Source organism: Pipistrellus hanaki (assembly GCF_964339955.1).
Source record: "Pipistrellus hanaki genome assembly, chromosome: 2".
NCBI classification, from domain to species: Eukaryota; Metazoa; Chordata; class Mammalia; order Chiroptera; family Vespertilionidae; genus Pipistrellus; species Pipistrellus hanaki.
The window spans coordinates 114,792,411-114,815,754 of NC_140504.1; the positions used below are offsets into that span (position 1 = coordinate 114,792,411).

General features: G+C 41.9%; 1 protein-coding gene across 2 annotated transcripts in view; it reads left to right on the plus strand.

Annotated features, from left to right (window-relative positions):
• Window positions 1–22,600, plus strand: part of CDYL (chromodomain Y like) — a 199,886-nt gene extending 177,286 nt beyond the window's left edge. The window contains exons 3-7 of one of the 2 annotated variants that reach the window (XM_084873141.1): window positions 785–975; window positions 2,358–2,530; window positions 8,182–8,392; window positions 19,536–19,679; window positions 20,964–22,600. In XM_084873141.1, coding sequence (XP_084729267.1) covers window positions 785–975; window positions 2,358–2,530; window positions 8,182–8,392; window positions 19,536–19,679; window positions 20,964–21,122 — 878 coding nt within the window. In that variant the 3' untranslated portion in view covers window positions 21,123–22,600. Of the gene's footprint in view, window positions 1–718; window positions 976–2,357; window positions 2,531–8,181; window positions 8,393–19,535; window positions 19,680–20,963 lie in introns of both variants that reach the window. The other variant, XM_084873140.1, reaches the window with a different exon arrangement.
• The last annotated feature ends 744 nt before the right edge of the window (window positions 22,601–23,344 follow it).

Below are 23,344 nucleotides of genomic sequence, written 5' to 3' on the forward strand. Positions count from 1 at the left end.
GTAAGTAGTCTCATCCCAGGACATCCATAGGAACTCCTGAGTATCTTGAGTGCCCCACAAGAGCTGGTGGCAGCCTTGGCACCACTTGGTAGGACAGTCCGTCAGAACCGGATGGTTGCGCCCTAACCATTTGGCTTAGTGAATAAATCATCAGCCCATGGACTGAAGTTCAATTCTGGTCAAGGGCATGTACCTTGTTTGCAGGCTCGATTCCCAGTAGGGGGTGTGCAGGAAAACATCTATTTTTCTCTCTCATAGATGTTTCTATCTAAAAATATTTTTTTAAATAAAATGGTGGTTGCATTGTGTGTCTACACAAGTTGATAGATTACTTTGGTTCTAATAAGATATTTTCTTGAATCAATTTCCTTTTCCTTTCAACTTCTCAAGCCTGGAATAGGTATTATCCACGAGACCCATTCTCTTTTAATACCATTCTTCAGAAGTCTCAAATTTTGTTGCTTCTTTCAGCAAATACCTTTCCATCTTTCTTTTTTAGGCAGAATAAGCAAGAGGGTGATTTCCTTGTTCAGACTTTGATGGAAAACACGTGCCCTTAAAAGTAGGGTTTCCAACGTTTCTGATTTTTAATGTTCTTGCATTAAAACATTAAAATTATAAGTTTGAAAGGAACATTTTTAACTAATTCAAAGATGACACTGGGAGTGAAATTGGTAGCAAGACATCACAGACCACTGTGATTTCAAACTCTTGGCAGGTACATCTCCGTTTATGGACGCATTAACAGCCAATGGAACAACCAACATACAGACATCTGTTACAGGAGTGACAGCCGGGAAAAGGAAATTTCTTGACGACAGAAGAGACCAGCCTTTTGACAAGCGGTTGCGTTTCAGTGTGAGGCAGACTGAAAGTGCCTACAGATACAGAGATATTGTCGTCAGGAAGCAGGATGGCTTCACCCACATCTTGTTATCAACAAAATCATCAGAGAATAACTCACTAAATCCAGAGGTGAGAAATGTTCTTTGGGCTGATTTGTGCGTCCTGTTTCTCCAAGCCCTGTTTTCAGGCCTGCTCAGCCAAATTGGCATTTTTTTGTAGGTTTTTCTAACTCTCCTTCTGGGCCATTTCACAGTAACCATCAGAAGGTAGGAAGCACAGGTGAAGTGTGACAGTCTTGGTCCTTATAACAGTCATGACTGCAGTGAAGTCGGGACAGTATGCATGTGTTGAGTGTCCATCTTCATTCTCATGGGTGTGGGTTGGGACAAGAGCCAGAGTTCTGAAGGAGGAGGTGGTAATTGTACTCCAGGTTATGAGCTCTTAGCCTGGGGGCGTGCAGGGCATCTGGGAGATTCCGGCCTCCCTGAAGATACTTGTAGAATGTGTGTGCGCACATTCTTTTCTTTATCCCTTCATTAGATTCTCGAAGGGTTCTTTGTTGGAACAAGACTGAAATAACCCTGAGTTTCAGCCCCTTCAGAGTATTTTAACATCATTCTCAGTCAATCTTCAGCGTGGAAGTGGAACTTAACACCTACAATGATTTCAGCACATGTTCACTACTAGTAGCACCTGGTAAAGTTAGTTTTGAAGGGTTAAGGGAAACTAATGCTTGCAAAGGTTTAATTCTTTTACCTAAATAGATAACCTTGGTTCTAATAATATCTAAAATCAGAAGTATTTGAACCTGCATTGTATCTTACTTAAGATTTTAAGTTCTGGTAATTGCTAGTTTTCCATTTGTGAGCAGCTAGGTCAAGTTTTTCCCAAACAAGAAAACTAAACTGCATTAAGTTTGTATATCTGGCCAGGGTCACATGACAAACCAGTTCGGCACTGGTTCCCAGTCCATTTTCAGACTACAGAGCCCCTTCATTGGTTATTTGTAAATGCTGCAGAGATCATTCCAAATGGTTTTGTGCCTTTCTAACATGTCTCCATGCTCATATCCTTGCACCTGATGCACTTAAGTACCACACTATTGGGATTTCTGTCTCAAGTGTGGCAGGCTGGTGTTCAACAACAATAACAAAACCCAGGAAACTGAACTGGTTTCTTTCAATGGTTGAATGTGTCAGCTGCTGTCTAAAGTGTAGAAATTCCAAGTGGACATAATATGTAATTTGCCTTATCTTCTGAGAACCACAATGACTAGAATATTAAGGTAACTTAGATTCACATGTCTTTCCAATTATACTCTCTGGCTAGCATTCCCAATCTCTGGTTACAGAAATAAGAAGTTTGTGGATTATTTTAGATTGTGATAGATACAGGGAACAGTATAAGGCTGTAAATGTACTTTGTATAGATCTAGATATTCCACAATGAAATGCTTTTAAGATTCTGTATCGAAAATACTCTTTGCCACTTTAATTTTTGGTGACTTTCAGGTAATGAAAGAAGTCCAGAGCGCACTGAGCACGGCTGCTGCCGACGACAGCAAGCTCGTGCTGCTCAGCGCAGTGGGCAGCGTCTTCTGCTGCGGTCTCGACTTTCTTTATTTCATACGGCGCTTAACAGATGACAGAAAAAGAGAAAGCACTAAAATGGCTGAAGCTATCAGGTATGCATGAATGACGTTTTCAAAACATTGATTTGAGTGTTTTGCTTTTAGTTACCAGTGGCTGATAGGAGAGGCTTAAACAAGCTTGTGAATGAAATGCACATACATCTCCTTCCACTGGGAGACACGATTAGTAAAAGTAATTAAATCATCTATCTTTTCTGTAAATAAATATATTTTTGTCAATGTGAATTTTTCTTAATGTACACTAGCAGGATCCTAAAAATAATTAATTATACTGGATTCACTTAACTTTTACTCTTGCTCATTTGCATCTATCTTTTCTGCCATACATTGCTACTTGCCTTGGGCAAATAACTGATTTCAAGTCTGGCTCAAACCCTGTGAAGTGCACAGGGAATATTTAGTGATTAGAATACATAATAGCATATAGCCACATTATTTGTCATATGAGTGTGTTCTTCCTTTGTCCCTTAAATAAAGATGCATTCTCTTTCACATAATAACTTACATTTGCTTGACTCCAAAATAAATTGTCTAGGCTTTATTATGTTCCTGTTTCATAACATCGCATGAAAAGATTTGTATCTTTTTTTTTTTTTTTTTTAGTATAAGCAATACACATTCTTTTTCAAATTTATCTGAGTGTCAACGACACATAAAGCTATAACATAGAGTAAAAAGTAAGTTTCCTCTATGTCACCTCCCATCTACAGTTCATTTGTATGTCTTCCCCAACCATTTTCTAAACAGTTTTAAATATGTATTCCACATACACACAAATAATAAAGCTTTATTTTTGTTTCTGTTAAATAAATGTACCAACTTCCTTTTTTCATTTAATAATATGACTACATTTTTCATTTTCTCTGTTTCTGGATTTTTCCACTATATCTTAACAGTTGAAAAATCTTTTCCTAGAACCACATATTTCTGCTATAAGCATGTCCATATACATATATTTTATGTCTCTCATTTCTCGTGGTAATTACAGTATTTAAAGTACCTAATTTTCCATAGTGAAATGTATTTATTTATTTAAAGTGAATGAAATCCAGCCCTCGCTGGTGTGGTTCAGTTGGTTGGAGTGGCATCCCATGAACAAAAAGGTCGAAGGTTTGATTACCAGTTGCATACCTAGGTTGCGGGTTTGGTCCCTGGATGAGATGCATATGAGAGACAACTAGTCCATGTTTTTATCTTGCAGCAATGTTGGTCTGTCAATATCCCTCTTCTCCCTCCCTCCTTCCCTCCCTCCCTCCATAAATAAATAAATAAATAAATAAAGCCTTGAGTGAAGATTAAAGTGAATGAAGCCCAGTCACCAACCAAGAGGACCATTGTGCTTCCCACACACCTCCGTAAAATGACATGTCCCTGAGTGATCCATTAAGAACCCTTTGTTATTTACAGAAAGATGAAAACAGAGAGAGTCACAGATTTGCGAAATGGCAATAAAGTTGGTTAGATGGTCTCCCAATCCCTAGGTATTTGAAGTTGAAGTTGAGCCTCTTTTGATAATTATTGGGCTCCAGGTGGCTGAGACCCTAAGCAGTGGCCTTGAGGGCACAGCTTTATGGTCCCTATACCATTCAGAATTGCATGTCAAGATTGGTAGAGTGGGTTTCTGTTTTGGTGGGTCTGAAGTTGTGTGTGGCATCTCTCTCTGACAGATCAGAGGGCATTACTTTGGCCTTTTATAACATTGTTAATGATTTTCAAAATTATGTTTTCTCATGATATATACATGAATACAGGGCATTATCTATTTCTTAAGTCTTCTTGAACATTACCATTTCTTAAGCTATCATGTAGTAGTTTTTCAAAAATACTTAAATTTCAAGTATTATTTTTACTCTTCTAAATAATTTCAAATTTGTAGAATGCTAGATGGGACCATCTTGTTATTCAGTTTGAAATTAAACTGCTTGATCATCCATGTGATTCCTTGACAGATTGTCAGTACCTCTAAGGCAATCCTAATTGTTAAGTCCATTCTATCTTTTCAGGATGAACTAGTGAACTTAATTTTTATTTTTCTGGTACAAAACATGTCTCAAATGGTGACTGCATGTTTTCTGTAACAGCACACTGATTTTACACATATTACTGTGATTTGGGGAGATCTGCTGTGATAAGAAAATATACTTTGCCAGCCAGTGCTTCTCAGTGTTGGCTCACTTCACCCCACAGGCATTTCCCAACGCGCCATTTCTAAATCTTGGTGCCTCAACTCTAATCCCAACCCATTCCTCCAGTGTTGAATTGCACTTGTCAACACTAAAGCTTGTATTGTTGGGATTAGAAAAAGCAGAGGAAAGATAGATTAGAGGGATTTCATTTGTTAAACTTCTAGGTGATGTTAAATGTTTATTTTCATCAACTACCCACTCTCCAACATTTTTCTTCTGACCTTCCCACTCTCCTCACTCCTCACGAGAACTGAATCAGTATTCTAGGGAAAAGTCAAATTCTGCTTTAGGGAAACTTAACTTGGGTCTTCTTTAAATGAATATATTGTATTTTGTCATTGTGAATTTTTCTTAATGTACATGAGTAGGATCCTAAAAATAATTAATTATACCAGGTTCACTTAACTTTTACTCTTGCTCATTTGCATTTCAGTAAAGTTTTATATGCATAAAATTAGCCTACACACATAAAGCTATTGCTATGTATATTTTTTGTTTCTGTGGTATCTTGTCTTGATTTCTTAAAACTTTGGGGCAAGGAATGTCATTATAGCAAGTTTCCAAAGTAAAGTAGGAAATAAGATTAGATTTAAACATTAGCTTTGTCGGGAATCTATTGCCGCTAATTCTGTTATCAGAATTGTTGGTGATAAAGAGCTTGCAAATAAATTGTAATAAAAATATTTGGTACATTAGTGATAAAATTATTATGAGTCAGTTTGTAAAGTTAGACTTTTGAAATCTTCGGGAACTGTAAAACCAGGGAGCCTTCTCTCCCCAAAAGGGGGGCATCTTCACCACCACAGAGTGAGACACAGAGGGACCTGGGTGAAGAACAGGGCCAATGAGTAAAATGCCCCTAGAACTCAACCTCTTCCTCACTCAGCCCTATTCTATATATTCACTATGAAGGAAAAGCTCAGCTGAGATAGGGCAGTGTGCTAAAACTTCACATCTGGTGGCCTCCTTTCCCCAAAGCAGTTCTTAGAGTAGTGGGTTTTATGTGAGTTTCTCCTTGGTATAACTGAAGTTGTAAATGTTCTTCAAAAGAATAGATAGAATTTTTATTTTGCTTAATTATAAGTCTTTTAATACTCCATTTGTGGCCTGATCTTTCCTTCCCTGTCATACCCAGCACAGTCTTTAATTCAATTTGCAGAAAATTCAAAGGAAACTGAATTTTAAATTCAATATGTTGCATTGAGCCGAGCACATTTGAATGTTCATGCATTTTGATTTTGTTTTAAAATAATTTGCAGAAGCAAGGAAGACAGGTTCTCCTCGAATGCCAGGCCCCTGGAGCTTCATCCCCCTCCCTGAAGGCAGCTCCCCATCCCCACTTCTGCTAGTGACTCTGGGAAGTTTCTATTAAACAGAAAAGCAACTCCATAAAGTTTTGTTTTGTTTTTTTGTTTTTAAACAAAACCAATTTCTCTGAGAACCATGCTCATCTCTGGCATCCCAGAGTTTACACTTTAGAAAGGTCCAGGTTGTGTTCTCTGAAAAGGGAACATGGCCTTCACCCCAGAGAGTCTGGCTAATGTATCCCCTTTTCAGAAACAGCGGTGGCTTTCAGATTAAGTTACCGTTCCAAGCAAAAATCACAATTAAAGCAGCATCTAAGGGGTGGGAAATCCAGTTCCGAAAATATTTCTCCAGCTTGTTAAAAATATAAGATTAATTGCAATATCTATTTTAGAACCTTTTTTCTTTTACCCAAACATGTAGAGAGAGAAAACACTGCTACATGGAATAATTAATTCCTTTTACCATTTCTCTATAGAATTTATTATTACACTATTTTGATCATTTTTCCGTATTAACCTACCATCCCATTCGTAGTTTCCAGATTTTCATATGAGGTATATGAAAGTGGAGAAACATGTTTTGAAAATGTCTTGCTTTATATCATGGAAATAAATTCAGCAGTTACCTTGTCAAGAGTCATCAATAACTGAGCATACAAAATGTATTTCTATCATGTGTACTGACCCAAATCCTCAAAAGGTGGCATAACTGAAGTATCTTCAAGTAGATTGTCAACAGTTATTTCAACCTATTTAAAAGGTTGCCTGGCTCTCCTTGTATCAGTAAAATCCAATGAGATCTTGCTACACTAATGCTTTAGGTGCTCTCATTTAAAAAGTCTAGTGCAACTCATTCATTTGAATTTATTTTTATTCAAGATAAAAATTCAGCAAACCTTGGGGACCAGGCTGAGGCCTATGACTATGGGTGCCTTTGAGAATAGTTGTGGAGTTAGGCTTGCAAGCTGCCAAATTCTGCTTACAGACCCTCCCTTTTTCCTGTTCTACACACGCACACACATACACACCTCTCAACCTGTCCTCGAAAAATATATGACCCTCTGTGTCAGTGGAGGGTAAGGGTACTATCTAAGATGCCAAATCATGATTTTTCAGAGATAATCTGAACAGAATGCTCTAGCTTTTTAAATTGCTGAATGGTAGAGAACAGCCAAAGATAGGGGTCAGATTCAGAATTTAGAATTCTGTGATTCTGATCTAGAACTAAGACTGCCTTAAAGGAATTATTGGGTAATTATTTTGGTGTGTATTTTTCCTTCTCTTGTCCATGTTAAAGCAGAACAAGAAAGCAATCTCTGAGCATAAAATGAACTTCTAGTGGTGGAAAAGATGCACATTAGCAGTATGGCATGGCACCAGCTTACCCTAAAGCAGCCTACTATTCCAGCCTGAACCTAAAACAAATCTACCAATAAGCTTGGCTCATTTTGTAGAAATTCCCATCCTCTGTGAAGGCCATCCTGCCCTTAGTCTCACTCTTTTCTGAAATCCCGCTTTAATTGTATTCCACAAGACACAGTGGGGTTCAAAATGGTGTCTGGTTTTTGTTCTTGTTTGAATTTCATATTTTAAACCAGCCTGTAAGCTTCTTGTCTCTATATCCCCAATGGCATTCAGTCTAATTCTATATAAACTCGGGAAATATTTGTTATTTCCAAATAATCAGCTGTCTAAAATCACCTATCCAGTCCAGATCCCAACCCCATGGTTCCTGACCCCAGTTCTCTTTGCTCAACATTGGACAGTGTTAATAGTATGCCCTATGCCAGGTTTTCTCTGTCAGACCTTCTAGATTGGTCATCTGAAGCTCATGATGTTTATTGGGCTCGTTGTGTCTTAAGGGAAGGGAGGCTGAGGGAAAAGACATACTGGTCATAGAGCCCATGTGCCACAGCAGATATAAGAGCAGCCTCAGGCTGTGTATTGCCCATCATCTTCAGATAGGTCCTGTGGCAACTGCCACTTCCAGCATGGCAGCTCGGGTATCAGTAAGTCTGTATAACATGGCAAATAAATTTATGGTCCACAAGTTCTGAGGGAAGACCTTCAACAAATCTCAACTCATAATTTTCACAGAGTTTACATCCTAGTAAATTGAACATAATAGTGGGGTTTTTGTTGCTCGAATACATAACATTTTGAGTAATTCCCCATTTATTTTTCATTTTAGAAACTTCGTGAATACTTTCATTCAGTTTAAGAAGCCTATTATTGTAGCAGTAAATGGCCCTGCCATTGGACTAGGAGCGTCCATATTGCCTCTTTGTGATGTGGTTTGGGCCAATGAAAAGGCTTGGTTTCAAACACCCTATACTACCTTCGGACAGAGTCCAGATGGCTGTTCCACCGTTATGTTTCCCAAGATTATGGGAGGAGCATCTGTGAGTACCTCTTTTCAAAAAATAATTTTAGAAAACTTCCGAAGAAATTTAGCCTGGTTATTGGTTTTCTAAGTATATACAGGGTGTCATTCTATGGGGACTTTTTATCAAATACACTTGTAATTCATTTCTTATTATTAACTTAAAATTTTTTTTTTTTTAAAGGAGAGCTTTCTTAAGCCATTCTTTTTTTTTTTTTTTTTTTTTTAAATATATTTTATTGATTTTTACAGAGAGGAAGGGAGAGAGAGAGAGAGCTAGAAACGTCGATGAGAAACATCGACCAGCTGCCTCTTGCACACCCCCCAGTGGGGATGTGCCTGCAACCAACGTACATGCCCCTGACCGGAATCGAACCGGGGACCTTTCAGTCCGCAGACCGACGCTCTACCACTGAGCCAAACCGGTTTCGGCTATAATTATTTTTAATTCATAAAATCATACATTTTCCTATTTGTTTATAGAACATTTATGGACATTGTTTAATGTTATGTCCTAGAGAAGGACCTCATTCAGTGAGAAATCTATATCTCTACATAGTTAACATTGACATTCACTATTAGTAAATACTCAATTTGTAACCATACAACAGAGTTTGCACTGAAAAGGTCTAATATATCTAATTACCTAAAAGCTACACTAAGTGAAAGGAAGAGTCACACTGTCTCACCTTAAATGAGAACTTAGAAATGATGTAGCTTAGTGAGGAAGGTGTGTTGAAAGCCAAGATAGGCCAAAAGCTAGACCTCTTGTATCAGTTAGCCAAGCTATGAATGCAAAGGAAAGGCTCTAGAAGAAAATGAAAAATGCTACTCCAGTGCACATGCAACTGATAAAAAAGCAAAATAACCTTATTGCTGATACGTAGGAGGTTTTAAAATCAAACAAGCTATGGCTTTCCCTGACTCAAGCCTAATCCAGAGCAAGGTCCTAACTCTCTTCAAATCTGTGGAAGTCGAGAGAAGAGAGGAAGCTGCCAAAGAAAAGTCTGAAGCCAGCAGAGATTGGGGTTTAAGGAAAGACGCTATCTTTCTGACATAAAAGTGCAGGGTGAAGAGGCAAGAGCTGATGTAGAAGCTGCAGCAAGTTACCCTGAAGATCTAGGATCTAGGCCAGATAATAAAGGCGGCCACGCTGGACAGATGTTCATTGTAGATGAAACAGCCTCATGTTGGAGGAAGATGCCATCTATGGATTTCATAACTCGAGAGAAGAAGCCAATGCCTGGCTTCAAAGGACAGGCTGACCTCCGAGGGGCTAAAGCAGCTGGTGACTTTCTGCTGAAGTCGATGTTCACTTACCACCCCAAAAATCCTTGGGCCCTGAAGAATTATACTAAATCAACTCTACCTGTGCTCTGTAAATGGGACAGCAAAGCCTGAATGAGAGCTCATCTGTTTACAACATGGTTTACTGAATATTTCAAGCCCACTGTTGAGACCTACTGTTTAGAAAAAAGATTTCTTTCAAAATATTACTGCTTATTGACAAGCCACCTGGTCAACCAAGATCTCCGACAGAGATGTACAGTGAAACTAATGTTGTCTTCATGCCTAACACCACATCCATTCTACAGCCCATAGACTTAAGGAATAATTTTGGTTTCAAGTCTTACTACTTAAGGAATACATTTTGTAAGGCTATAGCTGCCTTACAAAGTACATTGAAATCCTTCCAGAAAGGATTTTCTGGTCAAAATATCAATGTTAACAGTTTGGAATGAGTTGATTCCAACCCTCATGGGTGCCTTTGGGTTTTCATGGAGGAAGATGTGGTGGAAATAGAAGGACTAGAGTTAGAAGTGACTGAGTGCTGCACTCATGATAAACCTGTAACAGATGGGGAGTTGCTTCTCATGGATGAGCAAAAAAAGTGTTGTGTTTTTTTTTAAGATGGAATCTACTTGTGAAAATACTGTGAACATTGTTGGAGTGGCAAAAAGGATTTAGAATATTACATAAACTTCGCTGATAAAGCAGCAGCAGGTTTGAGAGGACTGGCTCCAATGTATCACATGCTACAGAGAGTCAATTTGTTCATGAAAAGAAGAGACAGTGTGGCAAACTTCAGTCTTGTCTTATTTTAATAAATTGCCACAGCCACCCCAACATTCAGCAACCAACAACCTGATTGGTGTGCAGCTGTCAACATCGAGCAGGACCCTCCACCTGCAAAGATAATGGCCTGCTGACGACTCAGGTGCTGGTTAGCATTTTCTAGTGATAAAGTGTTTTTAAATTAAAATATGTACATTGTCTCTTTAGACACCTGCTATTGCACATGTAATAGACTACAGTGTGAACATAACTTGTATATGCATTGGGAAACAAAGTTTCATGTGAATTGCTTTATTGTCATATTCACTTTATTGTGATGGTCTGGAACCCAATCTGCAGTGTCTCTGAGGTATTTCTGTAGCGTCTCCAAAAGCAGATGGTAAGTGGAGTTAAGTATCCAGCACCTATTGAAGGGACAAGGAAGAGATGGGGAGAAATTGAACTGTGAGCAGGCCTAACAAAGCTTCGGCTATCCCATGGGAGCTCTGGGGCATATATGGCCTCTTAGTAGATGTACCACATGGACCATTATCACTGAGAGTGGGCTGTGCCCATGGACGGTGGCTCTCTGCAGTGGGGAGTCCCCACAGGAGCTAATGCATGTCTGCTGATGGCACTGCCAGCAGCTGGGCAGCAAGATCTCCCTGCAGTGGATCTCAGCGCACATCTCTGTGTGCCACAGCCCACCTCTTATCCCTTGGATCTGCCTCTTCGAGCAGTTTGCAGGGTCAGTTCCTCCAGGTTCCAGAGCCCTCTCTTCCTGGGGAGACTTAGAGGAGGAGGATTAGACAGTGCTGCAGGCAAGAACCACATGGATGTTAAAATGAGTGGGTAGTAAAAGTACCATGAGAAGGATATAGGCATCCTCTCTTTACTTATGATAGAAAAATCAGTAACTTTTAAGTAGAGAAGGCTGCAGACACCTTCCTGAGAGATTAAAGTTCACCGGAAATAAAGCCTGTTGGCTGTGGTTTGCCCTCATGTGCTTCCCAGAGAATGACATCGCATCACCCTGCTGGAGTCCTGCCAGATGTGCATTGCCTCAGTCTCATCCAGGGAGTGCCAGGCAAGCCCAGGTGTGGCATAGTCTGTAGATGCGGAGCAGTGCCTTTCTGCCACAGTCAGAGAACTCACCAAAGGACTGAGAAGCCTTTGCAGACTGGGGAGGCCAAGGGGACCTGACAGCTCAGCATAGGGTGGCTTCTCAGAATCCTGATCAGAGAAAGGACAGCAGTGGGAAAACTGGCAACATTTGCGCAGGATTTGTAGTTCCATTCATAGTATTGTATCAGTTATGGTTTTGATCTCTGTAAAATGTCATATAAAATGTTAATGTTAAGGGAGAGCTGGATGATGGGATGACAAGAACTCTCTCTACTACTTTTGTAATCTTTCAATAAGTCTAAAATTATTCCCCAAGATAGAAAGTTTTAAATAGCTGTTCTTAGTCCTCCCTCACCTCATCCTCTCCCTTTCTGTATTAGACCACCCCCTCACCACCTCTGCAGGCCTCAGTGCTGCCCTGGTGGTAGGTCACTGGTCACCAAGAGGCCTGAGGCTGGGTTATCATGCTCTGCTCAGCCGAAGTTGACAGGGAAGGAGGAGGGCGGGGCTCCTGGTGGACCCCAGGATTCCAGACATCCCCTCCTCGCCTGCTGGCCCTGGGCTCAGTCATCAAGTGCTCAGACAGTGGTGAGAGTTTCAAGTTCTCTGGGACCCTTGTTGTATCCGCCAGCAAAGCAGCGCCCAGAGATGTGAGGAGAGGAGCACAATGTCCTCAGTAGATCATTGGGAGGGATCCTAAGTGCAGCCACTCCTGCTTCCACCCTTTCTCTCCCAGGCTGTTCGTCCTGTTGTGAACATGGTACAATATCAAGGTCTTTGCATTGCGTATACTGTGAATTGGAAGATGGTGCCTATCCTCCAGGAGCACACCTGCTGGCTGGTGCTCCTTTCGTACTGTGGGTCATTCCAGTGCTCCTAGGCTGGCAGCTTCTGCAGATGTTGAATGTAATTCTGCCAGAGGACCCATTCCCACACCTCCTTTGCTGGAAGGAGGATATTCTGGTCTGTTATTGTGTTCTGTGACAACCCATCTGCCTCAGAGTGAGGTCCTCTAAGGACTTGCAGGCAGGAAAGCAAACTCAAACCCTCAGTAAGCGTCTGTTCCTGTACCGAGCATGTCAAATTTGCGGCCCGCTGGCTATGAGTTTGACATGCTTGTTGTAAACAGTCAACTTATGCTTGGCTAGCTAGTTGCCTCAGGAATGATGCCAAGCAGGTCGCTTGGCATTGGTGTCTGCTACTACAATAGAAGGCTTCATGTCCAGCCACTACAGTAGCTGAACCAGCCTTGATAGGTCAGAGCCCGTGCTATTGAGCTCCAGCACCAGCGGGCCAACCAACCAACACTGTCACCTTTCTTATGTAGTTGTTTAGTTCCTTTTCGTGGTGGGTGCTCTCTGGTGGACACTGACATGCCAGCAGTCTATACCATTCCCCAGTTACGTATCTGTATGCCTCTAGCCTACACATCTGTGTCCCCAATTTTCCAGGACCCTGGGTAGCCAGATAGACCGTTCACGACTACCCTGCTCATTCTGGATTCTAACCCTGATGAAGTTCTCTTACAACAGATGAATGATCAGGCATATTCCCCATTTCAGAGCATTCCCCTCGCATGTTCTTTTGAGCCAGACCACCCATAAACCAACCAAGCTTATTCACAAGGGATCCCCATTCAGCCATAGATGTTAACTGCGGCGGGGCACTGGTACAGCAGTGGTGCGTGGCTTGTGGGTCTGGGCCACCTGCTTATGCATCTCACCTATGCTCGCTGGTGTTTGTGCCTGATCCCAGCTGTGCACCTGCCACTGGCCCTGTCTGACCCTTAGACCTTGATGGGCCTGATAACCCAGCTTATGATGGACATTTCACTTGGTGTCCCAGAGCTAGGTGTTCTTTCTCTACCAGAGCCCAGACTGTACACTAGAATTATTGTTTAAAGGGTATTTACTTCTCTGCTGGAAGGCACAGCCTTGCTCCAGAACCCCAGGGACCTGCACCTGTATTGAGATCATCTCTCTGGCATTGCCATAAGCTCCTCATGGCATCTTGTCCCACCCTCTTCACTGGCAGCCACAGCGGTTCTGGCATTTCACCTTCACTTGGCCTGAACCCTTATTACTTTCTCCATACTTTAGAGGCCATCCCAGCAGCAAGACCACACAGCCTCTCCTGGACACTTGCCAGCATGTTGTCTTGTATAGTTCAGGAAAGCTCCCCTGTCCAACCTGGTGGTTTGCCCCCTGGTCAAGAAGAATCCTCAGAGTTCAGTCCCTTGTCTTCTCCCGGCTCCACCAGCACTTTCTGTGTCATCCAACTCTTCTGGGGAGTTACAGGCCTGATGCCCAAGAGAGGGGATGTGCAGGGTCTAAGGGAAGTGATGCAGTCCTGTAGAGAGAGATTTCTGTGTTGTCTTCGAACAAGGGGGCAGCACTTGTTCTTTTTTTTTTTTTTTTTTTTTTTTTTTTTTTTTTTTTTTTAATTGATTTTGTACAGAGAGGAAGGGAGAGAGATAGAGAGATAGAAACATCGATGAGAAAGAGTCATCGATCAGCTGTCTCCTGCACACCCCCCCGCTGGGGATATGCCCGCAACCAAGGTACATGCCCCTGACCGGAATCGAACCCGGGACCCTTCAGTCCCCAAGCCGACGCTCTATCCATTGAGCCAAATCAGTTTTGGCAGCACTTGTTCTTAATGGCGATGACTGGGCCGTTTATGTGGGCTCAGAGGAGTCAAGGGTTCAGAGTTTGGGGGCATCCACCAGAAGTCCCCATACCAAGTTTACCCTCCCTCTTCCTTCCTCACATAGCCTTCTGTGTGTGGCTGATCAACCTTGCCTGGAGTGTGGTGACTCTGATAAGTCCTGGGTCTGGATGTGGGTTACAACTCTCTTTGCCATCTTGGTATCCAGGATTCCCTCTGTGTCAGTGGCAACTAGCAGTTACTATCCCATCACCTGTGAGAAGGTCTTCATTGCCAGCTAGCTATGGAGCAATAAATCCTTTCATCACCGTTTCCACTCCCACCTGCCACAAGGCAGTTCTATACACGCAGATGACTGTGGCAGGCAGGACATGGATTAGGTATCAGCCTCTGGCGAGGCAGAGAGGAAACAGGATTGAGCGGAGGGTAAGGTGACCAGATCATCCTGCTTTTGATGGGACAGTCCCGATTTCTAACAATTTTTCCCACGTCCCGCAGTGTTTTTTAAAAAAGTCCCAATTTTTGGAAAGATTGGAAAGATTCTTTTCAAAAATCGGGACTTTTTTAAAACGCCGCAGAACATGGGGAAAATTGTTATAAATCAGGACTGTTCTGCCGATAGGGGACGATCTGGTCACCTTAGAGGGCAAAGGTGAGCTGTGGTGCAGTTTGGATGATGCCCTGGCTGAGCCCATGGTAGACTCTGGGGCATATGTGGCCATCACAGTTGTTCCAGGGCCTCACCACACTCAGCCATTGGGTGCAGCAGCCCCCAGAAGGGCCTGCCCCCGGGAGCGGCTGCCTGGAGGGCTCTCACAGGTCATTGCCTGCTGACAGTGCTCCTGGCAGTTGAGCAGCAATTATTTCCTGGGCCAGCGGCTCTAGGTGACATATCAGTGTTCACCTCAACTCGCCTCCATTTTTTATGGGGAAAATATTAAACTTGGCCTTTGAACACATTTTGGGCAAAGGTAGCTTGGAAGTGAAGCCCTTAGGTCAAATGCTGCTATGCGATAGCGGTCTTGGAGTCCACTGTGCTAAGAAAGATGCATAAGTAACTTGAATGTAGTACAAAGTGGATGTCTACTCCTGACTGCCTCACCTTTGACCCCGCTGGACAAGTCTTGAAAGTCATTGTTTGCTTCTCCTGTGATTTCCTTGTGTAACCTGAGCAGCAGTCTTCAGCCAGGGCGATTTGCCCCATCCTCCAGTCCTAATGGGCATGTGGCAATGTCTAGAAACTTGGCATCACAACAGAGGAGATGCTAGTTTATCCTACAGCTCACAGGCCGCCTTCCACACTAACGTGTCTTTACGCGGCCAGAGTATCTTCATGCCCAGCTTGAGAAACCCTGCTCTAAATAAAGCTGGAGCAAAGAGCCTAAACAGCATGCAGTGTAAATTCTGCACTTTTTTTTGGAGTAGCTGACTAAAACCTCTACACACTCATGAATGGATGTTGATGAGGTGAGTTGTATTGTGACAACTCTTACTAAAGGGATTGCTGCCCAAATGGTGCCGTTCCTTTCCTGAGCTCTTAGTGTGTGTGGATTTCAAGAGCCTGAGGCAAGCCTAGAACAAGTTTGGTTTTCCCTACTTACTCTGAGCAAAACTGCAAGATGGCAAGCTAAAGGGATTGTATTAGCAGGCTAAGAAGAACATGCAGATAGACAAGCTGGGGAAACTACCTTTTTCTGTAGTAACTGCTGCAGGGAGAGAGATCTTGGAGCCAGGCTGTAGTCACAGCTGTGTAGGTTAGCCTAAGAGAATAATGCTCTACAGTGAGTCCTCCTCGTGCCCAGAGAACATTCGTGGAGTGCCCACGCTGAGCCAGACACTGCAAAGCCCAGTCCTGTCTCAAGGACCCCCCCTGTGAGCCTTTTCACTCAGGAAAGTGTTGGGCCCTGTGACTGACAGCTGAGGAATCTCAGTTGAGGGGACCACAAGCTGACAACACTCCCATTTGCAAACCTGGCAGCTCTTGGTCCTGAGAGCCTTGCCCTGAGTTTACATTCGGGAGCTGCCCTTTGAGAAGGTTAGAGACTAATTCGAGGGAGTAAGTGGCAGAGCCGCTGCCAAGCTCTGCCTCCTTGAGATTTGAAGTTTCCTGGTTCCTCTCCACCCAAGCCCATCAGACTTCCTCACCATACTTCTCAATGTGATTTTTTTGGCTAAAAAGCAGTCAACCTGTAAGACATTTATCGATTCAAAGAGCAAACCTTAACTCCATTCATGGCTAACACACCAGGAAATTTTTAACTAATGTATTACTCCTGGCTCAGAGTAGATCTGAAAAGTTCTCATCACAAGAAAAAAAAATTTGTAAATATGTATGATGATGGATAGATTTATTGTAGTGATAATTTCAATATGACTTATGAAGCTATAACTTACTCTTTTTTTAATTTTAGGATGGTGAAGAAACATACTACCCTATTGTACCTATTTTGGCCAGATTGGCAAAAACATTTGGTGTCACATTTTCATTTGTGTGCCGAGATAAGAAAGGTTGAAAATAGCTGTGCTAGAGTACCATGTGCCATATCCCATATGACCTATACTTCAACTTAATACTTTGTCCTTCATCATTTATCATTTGTCTGCATAGCTACACTGTAACTTTTTTAAAACAGTTGGACAATTTTGACCACATTGGGTATTTTTAAAACTATTGGAAATTGAGTGTATGAGAACATATCCATTCAATTTATGTATATTTAGTCCTACTAATCTTAACAAGGAAATTTTTCCTAATGATTTTTTTGGTGAGAAAGCACTTAACAGCTTGAGTTAGTCCCACCAGTCAGTCCTTTGCGTAGATTCAGAAATGTCCTGCACAGCCATTGACAGCCAGTGGAGAGTTAGCTGAGTTCTCGCTGACTGGAAGAAAGGATGGTTCTGGTGGGCTGTCAGCCCCAGGTTCCTGGCTCCAAGCCTGAGAAAATCAAGAAAAGGGAATGAAAGACCAGAAGAGAAGAGAATAGTGGTAGGGCAATAAATTGGCCTCCAGGTAGCAAAAAAAACAAAAACACTTTCAAAATGACTGGGAGAACAGAGAGGCCCCCTAGAGGCGCTGGAGGAGAAATGCAGGAAGGATGCCTTGCTTTTTGTCACTCCCGCTGCCCATGTGCACTCAGGCCAGCAAAGTCCTTTGTGTTCACTACCCAAGCTAAGACCCTGTAGTTCAAGTTTGTCCTACAAATGTACTTCAAACTAACCTAAGTGGTTTATTTTATTTTATTTTTTTATTTTTTTATTATTCCTCTTTTTTTTTTATTAAGGTATTATATGTGTACATACCTTACCAATCCCCACCCCCACCCACACTCCCATACATGCCCTCCCTCCCCATAGTTTTTCGTCCATTGGTTATGCTTATATGTATGCATACAAATCCTTCGGTTGATCTCTTATCTAACCTAAGTGACTTAGTTGTGCTGTCTTTACAGTATGTTGAGTGTAAAAGAAATGCATATAAACAATTGAAAATTCTCTGTCCATAGAGCACTTCCCAGTAAGTCATTTCATCAGGAACTGTTTTCCTTTCTCATTGCATTTGGATCTGCCTTCAGAATAACGATCTTAACAGTTCACAATAAGATTAGGTCAGATTTTTAAATCCATTGTTTATTTTAGACCTTTCTACTGAGAGGAGGCTGTTCGGGTGTTTTGTAGAACACCTTCAGACCCTTCAAACAGCCATGGCTTTGTCCAGGACTTAAATAACATGCTCCACTTGGGGACAAAAGTGAGTCATGAGTGTTAAGAACCTTGCAGTCCTTCTGAAGACCCTGTTCTACAGCCTCTTTGCATCTCTGTTGATGTTGAAATGAGGTGATGAATCTGCAGGACGTTTGCTCTACCAGTTCTTGTGTGCATAATCTAAACCGGCATTCGCCAACCTTTCGGACCTCGTGGACCACCAGTTGGTGACCGCTGCCGCAAAGGTTTCCTTAAACCGGCGGTCACAACCTTTCAGCCCTCGCGGGCCGCCAGTGGCCCACGGATCACCGGTTGGCAACCGCTGCTCTAAGCTGCGCATTTATTTCACGTGCGGTTGGCCATCAAGGTGCCTTTACCGGAGGCACACAGGTACTGTCAACTGAGAGAGACCCTTAATACTTTAAGACTTTTCATAACAATGATTTTGCTGCTTTTGGAAAAGAAAGACATCTACCAAAAGTGCATTTTACCTGAGCTCAGAAGCTTCTTTGTGACCACCAGAATCTTCAGGAAGGTTAACCATGGAAGATAGGAAATTGTGGCATTAGAATCGTGCAGTTTCTGTCAGATAGTCTCCTCTTTTCTCCTTACTTCAGCATCTGTGAGCCTATCATTAGAGTGATAATGAAATGCGTGCAAATTTGTGATGAGACCTTAAAAGTGCAGTAGAATCCAGGACAAAGTTAAAACCAATTTCATATATATATATATATATATATATATATATATATATATGCGCACGCACACACATATTCTTAAAGCCAAGTGTTCACTCCCTCCACTGTCATGCATATAGTCAGACCCTCCGAGCAGTGGTCGTTGGGGGTGCTTCTCAGTCCTGGTTGTCGCCTCCCCGGTATCCCCCTGCAGGGCCTCCCCGCCTGCGTGTGCAGAAGCTCTGGCTGGCCTCACGTCCCTAAAATTGCAAACGTTCTAGCTTTGCTTGGGCCTCATTTTCCTAGGAAACAGCTTTGTACCAAATGAGTTCACACACTGGGAGGAGGGGGCAGGCAGAGAAGGACATGTCAGTGACTTCAAATTAATAAACGGATCTCTAATTTAGATTTCTTGGCTGTCTATTTGATCCTGTATTGCATCATAAAATAAGCTTGTTACATTCACTTTTTTTGAAAACCCACTGACCAGTATGTTGCTTCCCGCCCGCGCTGTGGACTGTGCTGGGTTTCTGCTCAGTGCCAGGCTCTAGAGTAGGGGTGTCGAACTCAATCAGAGAAGGGGCCAAAATCTAAAATCCAGCCTAAATCGCGGGCCGAATGGTTTACTGAACAGTCATAAACTGACAATGTCATAAACTGACAGCGGAGTGCAGTGATGACAGCGCGGTGCGGGCCACATTGCAAGTCCTGGCGGGCTGGATTTGGCCCGCGGGCCTTGTGTTTGACACATGTGCTCTAGAGAGGTGCGCATTGGGTGCAGTCCTGGAGGGTGTGCAAGGGGGCCCAGCCCGGGCCGCTCAAACACCCAGCCTCAGTGTGCATTTTTAAGGGATGAGATCTTAGGTTAGGCCTTTTCCACCTGCCTCCCCGTCACATCTCATACTTCATATCGGTGTCAACTCTTCTTCCTTTCAGGCTAATGAAATGTTGCTCAGTGGCCGTAAGCTGACAGCGCAGGAGGCGTGCGGCAAAGGCCTGGTCTCGCAGGTGTTCTGGCCTGGGACCTTCACCCAAGAGGTCATGGTTCGCATTAAGGAGCTTGCCTCGTGTAATCCAATTGTACGTCAAGTTTGTTCTCTTACATGTGTGACATTTTGTGTGTGGGTGTTTTTTGCCATTACCTTTTCCTGCAGAAAAATCAGACTTTTCACAGCATTTCCCTGAGCCCTCCCACATTGGCTCCCGGCACAGCCACCTTCATGGGAAATACTGACGGCAGCCATAATGGATGCCAATGCTTCAGTCTGCTTACCCTGTCCTCCCTTTGCTAGTGCACAAGAATTAAAGGAGAGCATTTCAATCTCAAGTTTAGTAACTTAAAAATGCCCAATGCCCTGGCCAAAAGGTTGCAGGTTTGATTCCAAATCAGGGCAAGTACAGGAAGGCGACCAATTGATGTTTCTCTCCCTCCCTCTGCCATCTCCTCAAAGATCAATAAGCATGTCCTCGGGTGAGGATTATTTTTTTTAACTCTATAAAAGCCTACCAAAAAAAACAACATATAGCTCTTCTGCTTTCAAAGCCCTTTCATATAATCACTTTTCCCACATGGTAGACCTAAGTTTTGTCTAATAAATGTGCTGGATAATAGTTAATCTTTTAACAAAATAGTACTTGGCAAATTATAAGGTGAAATGTTATTGATATTAACTGATCTAACTTCCCTCTAAGCCAGTGATTTTTAACCGATGTGCCACAAGAATTTTTAAAACATGTGATACCTGACCATTTAGTCAGGGGCACTGATCTCTTTTCCCTTAAAATAAAAAAAATAAAATAAAAAAATAAATGAGAACAGTCAACACAATAGCCACCCAGTGTGAATTAAAATTATGGGTTTTTTTGTCAGGTCAGCAAAATGTAATATTTTCTGGTGTGCCACCGAATTTTGTCGTTCATGTTGCCATGAGATGAAAAAGGTTGGAAACTGCTGCTCTAAGCTATCCCAAACGTGAGCAGCCCTCATTAAAGCTGAATTTTGGTTAAACAATCCCCTCAGCAGACATCCTCCCAGTTTCCCTGGAGCACCACGTGCGTGGCTCCGGCAGCACAGCAGCGTGGGCCACGGCTGGTCTTGGTGTCAGGAAGAGGCAGGGAGTAGACAGTACAGCTCCCTTTCGAAATAGCTTGACAACTATTTTGACGTTGAGAATGTATCTGATATTTAGTGTAAAATAGACTTTGTATTGTACATATATTAGGCCTGGTGTATATGGTGGAAAATGTCTAGTAGCTTTTTTTTGATAGGTCGTTACTCAGGTTTGATAATTATCCACATAAACTTGTGCAGTGGAACCAGTGCTTGCAGACACACACCTGCTAACTAACTGTTGTTTGGTCCAGGTGCTGGAGGAATCCAAAGCCCTCGTTCGCTGCAACATGAAAGCAGAGCTGGAGCAGGCCAATGAGAGGGAGTGTGAAGTGCTGAAGAAGATCTGGGGCTCCGCCCAAGGGATGGACTCCATGCTGAAATACTTGCAGCGGAAGATCGATGAGTTTTGATTGGCAGGCTGCCTGCTGATGACACTGGAATTGAAGAGCAGGACATCTGTGGCTCCAAGGTGCCCGGATCCATCCTCACAGCCTGAAACGTGTTCACTCTTAGCTCACGCTTGGAAGCAGGACTTGAAACATCCAAGCTATTTATTGTCAAGGAGTTTTTAAGTACTGTAACTTTAAAATAAATAATTACAAAGCTCCTTTGCCCAAACATCATTATTTTATACTTAATATTCAGACAAGTATGAGAGTGTAATGGTGAGCGCTAGACTGCTCGCTGCAGCTCTAATTTCTGCTATCTTTGGCTTGTACTGTATAAAGAAGGAAGTGTGTTTTGCTGGTTTGGGATTGCAGGAAAAGTCTGGGATAATGTTTATTTTCCTTATTTTTTCCTTCTAGGACAAACTCTAAAGAGGCACTAGACAGCCTCGTCTCCTCTGCCCCAAATAGAGAGAGAGAAAGATTTGAGATGTGCTTTTTTCTCCAAGAAGGCATAGTAACTCAGATGAAAGTCCATATCAAAAGTAAAACTTACCTTTTAGGATATTTCTGATGAAAAATCCACTGGTGAACATGCCCCCAAACTAAAGTACACTTAGGATTTATGCTTGAAAAAAAATCAATTGCTTTTTCCTTCTCTTTTAATATGCCTGGTTCTCACCCAGTTAACATGGAGAAACCACTGTCTCGGGAAGAAAGTTGTTTTGCAGTCCTAGTGACTCACTGGACAGCCTAAGTGTGGAATCTAAGCTATGAGTTAGCCTTAGTGGGATTTAAATAATGTCTTTGACCCTTTTGAAAAAATAACTGCAATGCTTCTTGTTGCTGGGTGAGAAATGCTACTTTATATACAATTTTGGTTTTCTATGTGCAGATATGATTGATGTATTACACCAAAAAAAGTATTTTTATGTTTATAAACTGTATTTTTTAGGTTCACTTAGAATATATTTTATTTAATAAGTTAAAATTGTTTTGGCACACTATTAAATGCAGAAACTCCTTTTTAAGAAAAAGAACTACCTTATATTCGATGTTTAATGTTCTTGGTCTCCGGGTTCATGTCTACACAACACACTGAGTTCAGTGTGGTGTCCAAGAGTGCCCTACATAAACAGACATGTGCACTGCTCTCAGGAGTGGGGCCGATTCCTGATTGCGGAGGCCTGTCATTAGGTAGGCTTCTGCACTTGCAATCATATTGAATGTATGAAGAGTGAAATAAAATCAAAACCTTATTTTTGTACAGTTTTAAATTTTATACTAGAACTGACCGCCTCCTGGCTGCGTGGAGAGCTGTACAGTGTATAAACCTGCCTTTACCTGGGATTGGTTGGTGCAGTATTTTTGCATCTGTGGGACCTACTTTTTCGTTCAGTAGTTTGAAATATATATAAACTGTACAATCTGTAAAGTTTTTATAGAATAAATATTCAGCTGTGAAAACTGGTTAAATAAAACTAATATTTCTTAACACAATTAAAATGTTTTCTCTTATAATTATTCACTTCTGAAGTTTCTTCATGAATGTATAATCTTTTTTGTGAAATAGCCTTAGGAGCATAAAGCATTTGTACAGTATAAAGAGTAATGAGCCACTGTAACTCCCGCTAGAGAGGAACTAGAAAATGGCCAGTGTTCTCCTGGGTCACGTCCACCTCCCCTCCCCAGGTTACCATTTTCATTTCCTGTCACACATTTGTGTCACGCATCCTGTTGCTTCTTTCTCAAAGAAGCATATTTTTTAGCATATATTAACTAGTTGTGCATATTTAGAGTCATATTGTATCCCATATAAGCTCCTGTGATTTATATCTTCGATTCAGTAGTAAGAGGCTTTTTTATCTGTGTACAGAAAGTTATATAGGTAAAGAGCCTGAGGTGTGAAACACTCACCCCAGATCATGTGGGTAACTGGTCAGAGGTAGGACCAACCTTCCAGCCCAGTTCAATGTGGCAAAACCTATATTCTAGCAACTTGCCTGTAATGTCTGTTTTTTAGAATTTACAAATAGGTAACTGATTCAGTAGGCTCATGCTCAGTCTTGGTGAGGGTGACGGAAAATGTAGCCTCTCATATTGGTGAAAGTCTAAATTAGTTGAACTTTAGAAAAGAATTTGGTAATTACTATAAAAATAAGTATTAAAAACCTAGACCCAGTAAGTTCTATTTATAAGAATTCATCTTAATCAGTGAGTTCTTACAGAAAATAAGAATATGAATT